Source organism: Malurus melanocephalus, unplaced genomic scaffold (genome assembly GCF_030028575.1).
Source record: "Malurus melanocephalus ecotype Western Australia unplaced genomic scaffold, MMel_1.1 scaffold_339, whole genome shotgun sequence".
In the NCBI taxonomy this organism is placed as follows: domain Eukaryota; kingdom Metazoa; phylum Chordata; class Aves; order Passeriformes; family Maluridae; genus Malurus; species Malurus melanocephalus.
Window position 1 is genome coordinate 647,079 of NW_026623571.1, and position 15,783 is coordinate 662,861.

Sequence of the window (15,783 nt, forward strand, 5' to 3'; positions counted from 1 at the left end):
ATCCTTAATTCTTCTGCAAGGTGTCAGAATTATCCGGTGCCACTTGCATATTTAGGAAATTCAAGTTACCACTGCACTCAAGCATTAAAAAAGACTAGCTGTTGACAGTACATGCAAAATGAACAGTAAAAGGGACCACTGTGATGTTTAGAATAGATCCTTATACTAAAGAAAAATAAATGGTATMTTTTGTATTTTTTAAATAGGTACTCACACAACTCATTGTCTGTTCTTGGAAGGATAAAAGCATCAATGAAGTCTATCATCACCTTTTAAGTCTATTGCTTGGTTCTGTTGTAAAATTACCTGTTGGATCCTACTGAAGACTGTCAAAGTGTATCATTTACTTACCATTTTCATCTACTGCCAGGACACAGGCCCCTTTGGCCAGCAACTCTTCAACCACCATCTTTAGGCCATTTCGTGCAGCAATATGAAGAGGTCTACAAAAACATAACAACTAAATTCAACTTCATTTACAACAGATTTACTAAACAAAGTTAGGCAATGCTTAGAACATACCCAGCACGTGAAAGAGAATGTTTTCTTTCCTTGAATCATTAGATTATATTGTAGACACTAAATTTTATTGCAGCCTTTGAAATAATCATCTATAAAATATATGTGTAAGCACACAAAGATTGCTTAGCACTTTCCAGCCTAAAGACAGACTTTTAAAAGTTCTCATTTTTGGACTGTTTGCAGCGCACAATTGACATTTAAAAGGGAAATGAATCCAAGAAGAAATGCCTGTGTTCTGTCCTTAATTCTGGCTGCTACAGTATCTGGACTGTTCAATATCACTGTTTTCTCTTTTTATCCTTGAATATTCAATTGCTAATCTCTATTACTGCAGAGAAGGTTTGCTCCTTTCCTGGCCCAACACCCGATGCTCCTGTCTGGGGACAGCTAGCAGGACAGGAAAAACATTTTCACACTGGAAGAGGGGAAAAAAGGACTAAGATGGAATTAAATTTTCTGCAAGCGCTAGGTGATCTGCCACCCGAACTCCTGGTTGAATCTCCTATGGTGGGATTCCCTTATGCCAACACACAGTTTCAGCTGATAATGTCTGCTATGGACAGGAGAAAAAAAAAACACCTGAGAACTAAATGCCACCTTAAGTCTAAATAAGTCACATAAATTATTTAAATTTAAGGTGGAGCTCAAAATACCAGATGCATAATTATACATTCACTTGATTAATAGACATTTTGATATAGTCTTCAATTAAATGACCTCATATAATTTTTCCACCAGAGCATGCATAGAAACTGCATTAACAGAATCAAAATTAAAAGTAAGAATGCAGTACAGTTTGGGTCTTATTCAAGGGAAAGCATTCAAAAAAGATCAGAAATTAACTGTTCTATGAAATAATCTGAGACATGAATTTGAAATGCTAAACTGGAATCTTCTGGTAAATCAACTGAACTTGAGAGGATCAGGCTCTACTTACGTCTGCAATGCAATATTTTTTGCATTAATAAGGCTCTGTTCTTGTATCTTGTCAAGTATTAACAAGGCACATTTTTCATGACCCTGTAGTTGGGGAAAAAACGCAGTAAAATTAATTTGCTGAGGAGTTTGAAATTGAGGCAGAAGAAATGTTACATAATAAAAGTGAAATTTAATAACTCAACTTGAAATACAAAACACGCTGCTCAGTAAGACTATGTAGAAGGTGAACTATGAGAGCCTCAAAATACCATTTGTGAACCAGCACTGCTTGGATGTTTTAGCACATTTAGAAATTTAGACATTCACCTGTCTTTCAACTCTACATTCATTAAATATGTATTCACTTCCTCAGCTTTCTGAGAATGCTGCGTTTTCTCTTKAGAGAGCATTCAGTGGATGATTTATCAGAACTACACAGTAATAGRGAATGGTTTCATCTCAGAAACGAGTACCACACTTCCTGGGTCCTTAAATGCTTTTCTGTTTTATTAATAAGCTACTACAAAACCCCATCAGTGTGAGAGAGCTCTGCCAGTAAAACCTGGGGAATAATACAGATCTGGGTTTTATTTCTGATCCTGTTTCAGCACAGCAAGTTGCAAATGCTGAGCCTACAGTCCTGGCAGGTGAACAGCTGCCTGAAGGACCTTGAGAATTCRGCAAGGCTCATGTGTCTGCAGAAACTGGAGTAATATGATCACACTGGAATTCAGTCTGTGGATAGGAGCAAATAAAAAGGCCCAGGAAGGGGAATTATGTGGGCATTTTATCTTACAGAAATAGCAGTGGATTTTGGAATTAAAAGGAAGAAGGGGTAGGAAGAGACACCATCACCCATTTAATTAATGCCTTTGGTTTTACTCCTGCTTCCTTAAGAGAAAATTTGTCTCCTTCCACAGAAATTGCAGTATAATAAAAAATACTTTTTTCTTTGTTACTGAACCTGTTAAGCTATTTTACAGTAAGATTAYCTGGTAAAATCTTAAAAGGTTTGCTTTACTTCTCTTACTGTCACATTTCAGCTGTCCTAGGAGTCATCCCTATTTCTCAATGTACAATACTTTGAAATAGACTTGAGAAAAAGCTTGGAACAACTTTCCCTTCCTCACTACAATTTTGAATAAACACACACATTCATACAGACTGATAAGAATAAACACACTGAAAGGTCTTCAACTTACTTTACTGCTAGCCAAGTGCAAAGATGTRTTCAGCTCCTTATCCTTTAATGTCAGGTCAGCCTTGGCAATGTTCACCAAAAAGTCTGAGGTGTAGAGTAGAAATCAACAAACAAACCCAATGGGCAGAGGAACATGTCAAAACAGAGGAAARAATTACTATTTCAATATACATGTGCATATATGTGAATCAATTAATGATTATATGATGTAAGCTTTATAGTCATGAAGTGAAATTAGTGAATGAGAACAGACTAATCTTATACAGTTAATCAGCAAGCAAATGCTGAGCTCATTCATGGTGCCCCAAACTACCAAACATATATTGATCTTAATTTATTTATAAACTTCCCTGTTTGCAGATCAGCAAATTTTGCCYGAACCACCTCCTTCTGAGAACAACCATGAATCCTGCTTTGAGAGGACTAGAAGGATATAAAGATCTTGGGGTGCAGCCTGGGCTGTTGAAGCTAAAGAAAAGGGATTATGCAAAGTCCAGAGGTCCCCAATCTGTATGCCTGCAGCATATAGCCTAGCCTGGAAAAAGCAGCTGCTGATAGCTGCCATTTCAAGAACAGGACTTCTATAAGACAGGACAGAAAAAGGTTACATAATCTCTTCCACACATGCAGCTTTACTGCTCCACAAAATGAAGGAAGTAAACAGTAGAACAGAATTACTACTCCCCTCCTGCTCTTTACAGTGTGCTCGTATGAGGAAATAAGACTCAAATTTGTTATTGCCAAAATTTCACCAAGACTGCAGAGAAGAAAAAGTATTTTTATTGGATGTAATCCTATTGAAAGGAATGAGAAGGGAGTGTCTTTACAAACAGACTGTGACTCTGGGGTGAGATAAGGCTGATATTGGGAGATAGAAAGAAACAATAGGAAGGATTTGCATAGGAATTCTACCGATTGGCTTACCCCAGTCTATGTTAATAGATACAGAGATACAGAGATGTATATTGAAAGGGTGCAATTTATGATAGAAGGGGGGTTTCATCAGGCGTTTTGGGGAGCCTGTACCTCTCAAGTACCTCAGCCAATGGGGAAAGGGAGAGGGAACCGCGGCCGGGAAATTGGGATAAAAGAGGCTGCATCCTCTATGAATTTGAGAGAGACCCCATGGGAAATGCCCATGACCTCTCCCTTTATTCATGAATAAAGTCACGGGACTCCTCTGTCTCCTCCACCAGAGGACATAAACCTCTGGTGCTTGTGGATGAATTTTCCTAACACTATCTTCTTGCAGAAGGATATTATCCATATAATTCCTTTCCTCCCTCAGTTTTGCCAGGATGACAGTGATCAGCTCTGTGTGAGCAGTGTTTCTCCAGAGGGACAGAGCAGGGCTGCACTCACCCACAGCACCCACGTGGCCGTTGTGTGCTGCCATCATGAGCGGCGTTCTCCCGGCATGGTCGGCGGCGTTCACCTGCGCGCTGTGGCTCAGCAGCAGCTGCAGACACTCCACATGGTCACCAAAGGCTGCGGCGTGCAGGGGCGTTCTGTGACACAGCACCAACACRGCTTTGTTAAACAAGGACATTGTTCCAACCTCCCCAAAAGTGCAACAGATTGCGGGGCTTTTCCTGTGAAACTTCAAGTTGTCACCATAAGAAGGTTGTAGTAGCAGCATCTGAGGTAAGTTAAGTAATACTTCCAGTTTCCAAAGGTGGATATGATCGAATGGAGATATGGTACTGGGAAGAATCCTGTATTAGCAGTGTACTGATTCTAACASAGCACACCATGTAACATGAAACTACAATCCCTCATTCTTATTAATCTGATTTTATTGGTTTTTAGCAAGCCTCAGTTGGGAAGAACTATCAGAAAAGAAAGATCCATTATTTAAAAAAACTAAAATATTTTTAGTTTTTTATAGCAGTACTATAAAAAGCAGAGGGAATACTATCAATTTTGAAGGCTATTAGTTTCTACAAGATATAAGCACTGGAACTCATTCTCTGTGGCTCTTTGGCATTTTGGGTCTGAAATGTGACTACYAGAGACAAAAGATAGTTGGTACACWGCCCAGCTCAGGGCTGCTTCCGTTTTGTTTATCAGCAAAGGTGAGATGCTCTTACTCTCACAGAATCAAGCAACCACTATTATTGTTTTAATCAATGAAAACAATGAGTGTTCAGTTTCTGAATTTCAGCAATTTTATAAATATATATATATATATAGTGAGGAGATTCTTAATGTGACAAATGAAGGATTTGCTGAATGCCTATCTCTTTCAGTTGTGTGCCCTGAGAAAGCCAACATAACACAAAAAGTATAAATGAAATACTTTTCTATATCTACACAGTATTGCATAGTATCACTCCATTTCRCAAAGATAAATGTGTTTAAACGTTTAACAAAGAAAACAGGTGCAGGGAAAAAGCCTATAGCCATAGCTATTCTAAAAAAAAACAAAATAGTTGGGKTTTTTTTATATGTACTCTGACACTGAATACTCCATCATATTCTTGCTTCAAGTGAGCCACAATTTAGCTGTGCTGCAGTGCAAACTGCTGTCTGAAAAAGTCAGCATGAAAAGTCTTAGCTCAGCCATAACGGATAAGGATTAGTGCCAGAGGTTCAGAAAGAACTATGAAAAATACTAAATTGAGCCATGAAATGCATTTTCTTTAAGGAACTATTACCTTCCTTTGTCATCTTCACAATTGACGATGCTGGCATCGATGGCTCCGATGAGTAGTGATGCACAGTTTTCATGATCATTGATTCTGCCAAAGAAAATACAGTTTTGAAAAGGTGATATTTTTCCACTTTCCAATATTAGTTTACTKCACTTCCYATTAATATTTCTSAGTGWTTATTTCTAATTTACCCTAACATGYCTTTGTCTTAATGCTTTCAGTCACATTTCTGCATATTCATCATMTCTCTATTTAACCAAACTGCATCTGGTACTATGGATTTAAATCTCTAATTGAAAGCTGGTCCTTAATTCACCATGCACAAAGGTAATTTCAAAGTCCTGAACAAACCTAGGATTAAAATCTAAATATCTTAAACTCCTTAGTCTGTATATCAAACATACTTGGACYTGGAAAGCACTCAGTCATAGACACTTACATGTGGAGAGATTTATTCTAATGTTTAAGGTACTGAAACTCACATCTCTTCCAACTCACATTTAGTACTTTGATTTGATGGATGTATTCAATTAACACTTTTTCTGAGTTTTGTTAATTTGTCTCATTTCTTTATGAAAATGAACAGTATTTATTAACAGTATTGGATACACAGTATAGCTAACACACTTCCATATTGGATTAGCAGTTATTTTCATTTTAAATTTGCATAYATGTTTAAATTGCATATATTTTAATAGGCTTGAGAATTGCATACTTGTTTAAAATAATAGAAACATTAAAATTTTTTTCAAACCGATCACTAGAAATTCTCATTTAAGATAGTATGTTTCAGCCACAAAGAATTTTGTTTCAAGTGATCAGTTTTAAAATTACTTGCTCATGCAAATAATCTCTAAAAAAGCTCACTTTATTCTCCCACTGCTACTTTTTGCAGACATATCCCAAAGCAACATGCATTTGTTACTGGAGATTTCTACTTACACGGCACAGTGCAATGGAGAGAAGCTATTACCATAGAACTTGTGGAAAAGTTTTTGTTCCAATAGTACCTCTATGCAGTTTTCATGACCTGTGAGAGAGTAGATATTTCAGAGTGTTGCACAAAACAGCCAGTTCAATTCATATTAGGCTTACACAGGTTAGAATTTAACACTTTTAAGTTCAAAGTTGAACATAATGTGTATATAAGGTCTTATGTGATAAATACTGGATTTTTTTTTTCATTTTATGGCAGCAGCAAGATAGATTGAGGCTTATATTAGCATTTACTGAAAAAAGGGAAAGAAAAAAAAAGCCTCTTTTTAATGTGATGTGATCAATGTTGCATTACATGTTCAAAGCTTAACTGTCAATACTGAGARGCTTTATCCTTACATTAAGCAAAAAGTTGAAATTATCCAGTTTAGGATATTCTGAATTGAACTGATTATYCATCTATTCACATGGTCTCTTGCACCAATAAGTGAGGTGACATCGCAAAGGAGCATTCCTGCTCACACAGAAATTTCATCACGGACATTAATAAAACCAGAATTTCATCCTGGCTTCTTGTGACTTGGAGCAAATGAGCTGCAAAGTCCCTGGGAGGCATCACTGGAATTTCCCTGGCCTCTGAACTGAAGGCTGCACATAACAAATGCTATCTACAGACTCAAGTAGAGATAATTTGCCTCTGCACTTCCAGCTCCTCCGAGGTTGTGCTGCTTGGTTGCCACGTTTCCCTAGAGCTGAGGCCACCYTTGCCCTTGGAGAGGCTCACCATTGTAAGAAGCCCAGTGCAGGGGGGTGTAGCCCTGGTTGTCCTTCAGGCTGCAGTCCTCCTCAGCAAGTGCCACCTGCAATAATTCACTCAGCCATGTGGCGTGGCCCCGAGCTGCTGCAAAGTGCAGAGGTGTCCTGCCTCTGGCATCTTTACACAGAATGGACACTTCTTTCTCTAACAGCATCTGAACACATTCTTCATGCCCAGTCATAATCTGACAACAAAGAAATGGGTAAAGAGGTTCACATAAACACWGATCTTTGCCCTGGAAATATGGAGTATGATTGATGCCTGTGATCATGAAATGGTCTGGGTGGGATTCAGCAGGCAGAGATGAAAGCTCCTTTGCTCGCTTGCTAAACTGCTCGCTGCAGTTATCATAAAGTTCTGTATAAAAATCATCTCTTGCACCAGCTCCACATTGGGTAAGAAGCCAGGAAAGCCTGTCTTAGTCGAGCAGGACTAGAAAGGATTAGATCTGCCTCAAGTTTCACCGCCTCTAGAAAAATCTTATAGGGCTTACTCGCACCATKCCAAGAAAAATAAAAGTAACTATTGGCCAATCCTTTTAATAAATTATTTTCAGAATTCTTAAGCTGATCAGTTATAAGAATAATGATTGCTATTATAAGGCATCTACACCCAAAACCCCCGTGGTATAATCATTATTTTGGCAAATTAATTAACACAAATATGAAATAAAAGCAAAGCATTACTGAGAACAGCATTACTTACTTTGTTTCTCATTGACTATGCCTAGTCATATTTCCAATAATTTAAAGTGTTCTCTAGATTTAAATATCCCTGTACTTAYAAATGAGTTGTAGTCACAGTAAAACAAATAATATAAGATCACAAAAATAAAGTTACCCCTCGATGTAAAGCTGTGCATCCCAGGAGATCAGCTGCATCTACAGATGCTTCTTTTTCAAGTAATAAAGAAACAGCATCAATGTGCCCATATGCCACTGCAAGCATTAGTGGAGTTCTAGGGAAAAAAAAAAAAGAAGAACAAGAATAGATCAGTCATAGCTATAAAATGACATAGATTTTGTCTGTTCTAACTTACACAGAGAGAAATCAGGAAGCCCTGCACTTCTTGYCACTCCTACCCATAAACCTGGTTCTTTTCACTGTACTCACATATGAAACCCAAGTGAAGACCCTCTGTATAAAATTATTAAGATGTTTAACAACCAACAGCTATGACTGAAATAGTAACAACCCACTTGTAAACAGTTTACAGAGCAACATCATCCAAGACAATCTGTTCTCTTAATAACCTACAATTATTGTCACCTCCAGTAACACATGAATTTTACAAAACCCAGCCTTGGGAATGCCTGTCCCTGTCAGTTCCCAACATGACAATGACCCAAAGCATTTCTTTTGCAAATKCTGCACAGTTGCTTAAAGGGGATGAAGGGACATGAGGAAAATAAAAGACAAGCTAAAATTTGGACTAACATATCTTTCATTTTTTCTGAAAGATATCTACTCTCCATCTATTTTTAGACAAGACTAATATCATTTAAAATTACATGTGCCAACATTATATGTTTCAGACACCACAAATGAGTTTCTTAAACCATTCACATTTTCACTTTAAAAATAGGTTTTATTCTCCCTCTGTAAATGCCATTTAACAAGCAGTAAAGTTTTTGCAGGAACATCTCAGATGCATGTGTCACCTCAAATAAACACTGWATCCTACTGCACCAGKCTAATGTACAAGAAAACCCTGGAAKAGCAATGTTTTAGAAAGAAAAAGACTATGGAAACATAGGAGCTGGTTTGTTTTTTATTGAACATGGCCCTCAACATCTATAAAAGATTGTTTAAAGTATGAAGCAGAGGCTAAGATTAATGATTAGTCCTTTCCACATGGCTTACATCAACCAAATGTGTACTTTGTAATCTCTGCCAAATTCTATGAGGAGAAGTGCAGGAAATACAGTATTTCAAATAAGTACCTTTTTTTGAAATATGAGATGTTATTTGAATTACAGAGCTGAAAAAAATCCCCACAAAGAAAACTTACTGTCCTTTGGCGTCTGTCACATCAGGGTTGTCTGCAACTTCCAGCAACAACCGTAAACAAGGTGTATGCCCATTAATGACTATAAAGGAAAAAAGTATTTTTAATTTCAGATAATTGTCCACTGCAATGGCTAAGAAACATCCTTACAAATGAGGAAAATACTCCACAATATAAGAGATCAATATTCCCCCAATTTTCATTTCACTTGTTCCACTGGAATGTGAGCTGTTTTTCCTTTGACCTCAGAAAGCTGAGGATTAGTTCTCTAAGATACAAATCCCAAATGAGTAAAACAGAAATAGTGATTTTCACTGCTGAGAAGATTTCTACTAAAGCAGACAGCATTTCAAAATCCCTCAGACTGAGCAGGCAGACTAGATTTCTGTGCTCAGGTTTGGAATGCAGTAGGAAGTACATTGTCAAGGCTCCTCAATTTTATGTGCACAGTACAAATAAGTACTTCAGTGCTGCTATTAAAAAAAAATCCTCTGCAAAGAATGACCAGTGATATAAATGTCTTATTCATAAAGGCRCATAACACCAAAATTCTCTTTGAGTTTATCCATTTTATCAAAAAWAATACATACCAAAAACATTTGGGTTTGGTGGTGTTCGCATTTTTAGGGCATTATTTTGGGCTTTTTTTGTTTTGTTTTGTTTTGTTTTTTTTTTTGTTTTGGAGGTTTTTATGTAACCCATTGCTGCTATGAAACAGCTCTGAGTTACTACATTCTGCAGGACCTGACACTGAACCCCATCTGTGTGTCAGCTGGTTTTAAGGCTTCAGACTTTCATGGGATGAAGAGACAAATATTCTTTTCTTTGAAAAACAATTCCTGTGCTCAGTAGATACACGTTGTGTTCCTATTACAGCAAGTCATGCATTCACACTGCCTACATCCTGTGGGCTGAGGCAAAACCCTTGGACACCACCTATGTCACACCACGCTGGGAGAGAAACGGGTGCACATCATCACATTTAAATTACTCATCCAAAAATAAGCTTACTTGCTTTACCCAGACAAATAAAAGGCATTTTTACTTATTTACCACTAAGTAATGACATAAACATAACATGTAAACAGTTCAGCAGCAGGGCTGATGAGTCACTGGCTTGGGGAGGGGGAAAAAAAGGTCTGTTCCTTCTCCCAGCAGGAGGAAGAGAAATCATAACTTGCTTACAAAGATGTGTGAAAATGATTTTGGTAAACGATTTTCAGAGCAGATACTCTCAGAAACTCCTAGGAGCTGCCCCAGTGCTTGCTAAGCATCACAGACCCTGCAGGGAATGGTAGTTTTGCCAACAGAGCTACAACGCTAACACTARAGGAACATTTGCCATGGATTCCCCAGGCTAGCCAGAGGAAAGGCTGGTGGTAATAAAATTATACAGGGAACATATAATTTAGGAGAAGGAAATTCTTCCCCAGAGGAAGTCTATTCCCTCACGGGGACAGACAGAAAAAAAGAAACACTTCATTAGGTGAGTTCTCTACTAAAGTCACAAATCCCTTTAGTGACACAAATCTGCAGAATCCTGTCATCCAATCCAGCACTCCTGAGCTCTGTGTTCAGCAATTGTGCCGGTGTAATTAGAAGGAATGAGGGCAAACAAGTTTAAAGGGATGGGCACACGTGCCTTCTTATTTCTTCCCAGTGCACAGTGTTGCACCTGCAAATACTCACTCTTGTGTGTGCAAATGCACACTGGCACTCATGGGATTTATTCAGTAAGAATTCTATTTGATTTCTCAAACACGCCACTTGACCTCCCACACTTGCAGCAGCTCCAGGCTGAGCTCCCAGCAGGTGGCACCAGGCTTTGCTAAAACACTCCTCACCAGAGCTTCCTTATGGAACAGCACCGTGCAAATGGCACWTTGCAAAGCCTTTCAGAGTAGGTGGTGGTGGAAGCTTTACCCCAGAGATGGTTTCCACAGAACTCTGCAGAGCTCTTGAGTGGAAGGTTCTAAATATTATCTTAATGGCTATTTACCCAAAGTGCACTTAATTCACATTGGAAAGCATTCAAATTCATACCAGTGGTGAATTTCCTTTACTACATAGCTCAAATACTCAACCCATCTGTCCATTACTTTCCCTTCTGCCCAGGGTACCTGTTCTCTTTTGTGTCTCTTACCAGGTGTAGGATTTTTCTGCTTTTTCTGCCTTTTCTCTTGGTTGGGCTATTTGTATATATGGGGTTTGTTTGTTTATTTTTAATATGTACCTGACTTACTTGGCTGCACCACAAATTGAAAGAACAGTTTACTTTTATGCCTGGGAATGTTTTTTAATCTGAGAAGCAAAGAGTATCATGGACCAGAAAAGTCTGCAATGAATCTTCCTATTGGTTTTACATGGAAGGCAGCCAATAAATTCTACAGTGATGGAGGTGATTAAAAAAGAAATTTTAAATAAATTCAAATCTTTCCTACAGTGATGAYGTACCACAGTCACACCTTATTCACATCAGATCCCAAGATTTGTTTGAAGTAACTACAGGAAAGCTCTTGACCAACACAGCTCAGTTTTGTGGCAGCACTAATATTTATTTCAGTTAATTAAACCACTAGTATTTATCATGGGGAGAAATGTGCTCAGTTCTGATGCAAAATTTAAGAGGACAGAAAGCATTTTTAGGGTGCAGTGTGGATCTATTATGAGCATTTCCTTCAGTACTGCAGACAAAACTGATAAATTTATTTGACCTCGTGTTTCTAAGCTGCACTTACATGGTCACACACAGAGAATAAACTGATACTGCAGAAYAGATATGCATTTCAACCTAAGCAAGATTAAAAGATAAGCAGAAAGACAATTAAGTGTGATCCTGAATTAATTATCCATGTGCTATTAATTTTCCTTCCCACTAGAGGCCACTGCTTTCCTGTAGGGAGCCCTCCTGGAGCAGCAGAGGAGACACGCTCCCTTTGGCACCTCTGCATATTTACCTGACAGGTACACAATCCAATAATAACCTTCAAAAAATAAATGACAAAGTCTCCATTTCCCAGCTGATTTTGCACGTTACATAATGAACACCCCACACATGAGGAATGGAGCAAGCTGCCAGCAAGTGCAGGTTCCCAGGCTGCCTCAGGAGGAGGAGGAGGAGGCCTGAAAAAGGGGGTGAATTTCTGTGGTGGTTGCAAGTCTTGAACATCAGATTAATTTCATTGCCAGTCAGAGCCCACGTGTATTTTTCAACATTTCTTCCAAAGGAGAAGCAGTAAGGCAAATGTCCCCTCCTCCTGTGATTATTTGGCTGAAGAACCAGCAAGAGAAGGTGGCATGGGGGAAACATTGTGAGGTGGTAACAGAGAGGGAAGGTAGAGGCAAAAAGGTAAGGGCAGAGCATTTGTGGTGTGGAAAAATATGGGATTCTGTGTGAGGGAGGACTGAAAAAAGGATGAATGAAGGGGAATAAATAGAATTTCAGTGTACAACCTCAGCAAACAAGTGACACTCCCCAGTAGATGTGAGAATGTTCATCCCTTCAGAAGAAAAGGGCATGGGAGCAGTGGGTAAGGAAAGGAATCTGCTCAGTGTGGAGGGTTTATAGCACTAGAGCAGAATGAGATCACACCCACCTGAGGCATGCAGGGGGGTCCTTTTGGTGACATTGTCCTTGACAGTGACAGAAGCACCCTGGCTGATGAGAGCTTCCACACACTCTGCGTGTCCTTTGAACGCAGCCAAGTCCAGAGCAGTGCGTCCCTTCTCATCCTTTATATCCAGATCCACCAGAGACTGGAGAAGAACCTCCAGAGCTTGATGATGACCATTATAGGCCTAGAAGTACAAAATGTGTCATGTAGAGAACACAACTCCCGTCTTTCAAAGAGCTTTCACATAAATTTTGAATAAAATCCATCCCTTTCAGTCTCTCCTAAACCCCACAGAAATCAGTTTTCTTGATTCCTTAGACTGTCTCTTCAACCTGACAGGATTTTTCCAAATTACACTGTACCCAAGAAGTTAAAAAGTTCCTAGTGTTTAGGAAAAGAAATTACAATTCTTCATTTGCTTTGACCTTCTAGTATAACCCAAAGTGAGGAAATTTCAGGCAATATKTTGACAATCCAGCACAGGTCAATCAGAAATTCATTTTTCACATGCTCTAGTATTTGATGGGAAAACATTTATTTCCAAAACTAGATTCACTAGAGAGATACATGGATGATCAGCTAACTGGTGCTAAATTCAACACATGTGCTGGTCTCCAACTAAACAAAAGGGATTCTCAAACCAGATTTGTGTGCAAATTCCATGATCAAAGCCATAAGCTCAAAGCTTGGCCCCATATTTATAAACTAGTTCTAAACACAAGTGTGAATTTCTATTTAATTTCACTTCAGTGTCTGTGTCATCTTCTTCCCAAGTGTTAGAGTCAGTAAGGACCAAGAGCTCCTACTGCCAAAAACTTAATTAACAATTCCAGCCCAAAACYTGGCTTTGTTACATCTAGGCCTACATCCCTTCCCACCTTTTTCAAAATATGCCTACAGTTAAATTTGCTTCAAAGACAAGAGATGAAGGAATTATTCTCAGAGATCCTGATCAAACATTTTACACATCTCATACTTACAGCTAAATGCAAAGGACTTTTTGTAGCTGCAGAATCAGATTCCTCAAACATATTGTTYGTTTTTTCCAGAAGCTGGGAAGAGAAAAATAAAAAGCCTTAAAACATTTTTAAATGAGACAGGATACATTTTTAAGGACTATAAATCTATAAATCAGGAAAGATATATTTTGGCCACAGTGAGTATTGAAGGATTGCTAAGTATTTTCAAGCTTTTCTACACACAAAGCTATAAAACCAGTTTAAAAGCTTGTCATGAACATCCTTACCCTCATTAATTGGTCTCCATGAAATCCTGGGGTCTGCTTGGGTGAGAAAGGAGCCCTCAAATCAATGGATTTGGGGATAGAGCCCTCAGTAAATTTACATTGGATAAAGCTCTTTTTCATGATTACACAGCATATGCAAGCCATGTCTGATCCAATGCTTTGGGTAATTCTGACACATAATTAGCACTGGGAATAATTATAACTGAGCTGTGAATCACTGATAAATTATAAAATTGACTGAAAGAACAGTCTGCTCCCACAATGAAACTCTTCCAAAATGCAACACGTCCCTTAACTCTCACAAGCATCTAGAAACATGCATCACAATTTTGTATGATCTCTTCAAGGGATCCTAAAACATTTTAAGGCTTAAAACCAAGAGCATTTCCATCCATCTAGAAGGGGAAGCTGTGGAAAAGCACCACTCCACAACAGGACAGGAACCTGACAACTTAAACAGCTGAGGCTGCAAAGAAAATCTTCCACAGTGTGGACAACACTGGAAAATTCAATGTTTTTTTGAGTAGAACTGCTCATGTGCACAGCCTTTTGCTCAATAATTACTCAGAGTTACTCTCCAAAAGCCTTTGGGATTGGAAATTAGCATTTTACAGAAAATCAGCGATGGGAGACTGTGTAAAAGAAAGGAAAGCATGATAGTAAAATAAAACTGACTTGCAATGTTTCTAAGGCTACAAGTAAATTTTTCAGTCTTTTTTAAGGTTTTTTTTGTTTGGTTGGTTGGCTGGTTTGGGGTTTATTTTAAGATAAAGTACAGAATTAATTAAAAGACTGAAAAAGAAGAAAGGAGGTAYGTTTTTGTGACAATCTGGACAATTCTAAGCTATGACAAGATGGAAAATTCTCCAAAGAGACCATGAAAGGCTACGGGGGGTTTGCCCATGTTGCAAGATGATGGCACATTCCTAAACAGTTATGTAGGYCTGAATTTTTGGTGTAACAATTTAGTCTGCAACAGACCTGCATCAATTATAAATTTATCCAAAAACCAAACTGGAATACAAATTAGCCTTAATAATGCACAAGGTGTTACAAATCTCTTATTAAACAAGGACAGTAAYCTGAATCCTATGAAAACACTAGAAAATGAAGCAGTATATATTTGTATATTTTGTGCCTAGCAGTATGTCAAGACTATGTTGATAAAAATACCAGTCATAAGCMAGTAGGGTGTGTGTATTAACAGGTAATGCAAATTTTAACACTTCACTGCAGCTAAGGGGAAGAAAAAAAAAATCAAGCCTCCCACTAGTTTCTTGGTAGGTTTGGGGCAAAGTTAAGAAATGCATTTGGTGTTGCCATGTGGGACCACTTCCAGTAAAAATACTGCTCTCCTCTTATATAAGAGAGCTGTAAACAGGATGAAGCAGTAGCCAGCCCTGAATAYACAAATATATCTGATTTYCTCTGAATACACAAATMTATCTGATTTKCTCTAGTGAGTAAACAAGCTAAAAAATCCCACCAAACAAACCCAAACACCAAGCCTGTTCCCCTGCCTACCTGATCCTGGCCTTCACTTTGTGTCCATGAAGCCAGAACAGCAGACTAATTTAATMATTTTTAATTACATTTATCATCATCTGTTGAAAATTCCAGGATCAAAATAATAACAACAAAATACTTCCCATCACCTGTCAGATGGCTCCAAAAGTCTCCTGGAAGAAGGCAAACAATTGCCTTTCCAATACATGAAAAAAAMCACACTGAAAATTGACAAAATAAAGGATCTAAAGGCACAAATTGTGGGATTGGAGAGTCCCTCACAAAAGGCATCTCCATGGTTTAGAGTCAAAGCAGCTTAGGCTGGTGCAGACTAGGCTTAATGAGYTTATTAGTCATAAGG

The 15,783-nt window shown here is 38.3% G+C and overlaps 1 protein-coding gene across 10 annotated transcripts in view; it reads right to left on the minus strand.

Moving 5' to 3' along the window:
- ANKRD44 (ankyrin repeat domain 44) overlaps positions 1–15,783 on the minus strand; it is a 130,104-nt gene that overhangs the window by 6,001 nt on the left and 108,320 nt on the right. For all 10 annotated transcript variants that reach the window (XR_008966117.1, XM_057378024.1, XM_057378023.1 and 7 more), the window contains exons 17-27: positions 13,651–13,722; positions 12,653–12,854; positions 9,060–9,138; positions 7,889–8,006; positions 7,016–7,232; positions 6,238–6,325; positions 5,299–5,382; positions 4,004–4,149; positions 2,643–2,725; positions 1,460–1,542; positions 352–443 (exon numbers count right to left, since the gene is read on the minus strand). Coding sequence is in view for 9 of the 10 variants with exons in the window: in XM_057378024.1 (XP_057234007.1) it covers positions 352–443; positions 1,460–1,542; positions 2,643–2,725; positions 4,004–4,149; positions 5,299–5,382; positions 6,238–6,325; positions 7,016–7,232; positions 7,889–8,006; positions 9,060–9,138; positions 12,653–12,854; positions 13,651–13,722 (1,264 nt within the window). In the remaining variant the exon portion in view is untranslated. The remainder of the gene's footprint in view (positions 1–351; positions 444–1,459; positions 1,543–2,642; positions 2,726–4,003; positions 4,150–5,298; positions 5,383–6,237; positions 6,326–7,015; positions 7,233–7,888; positions 8,007–9,059; positions 9,139–12,652; positions 12,855–13,650; positions 13,723–15,783) is intronic.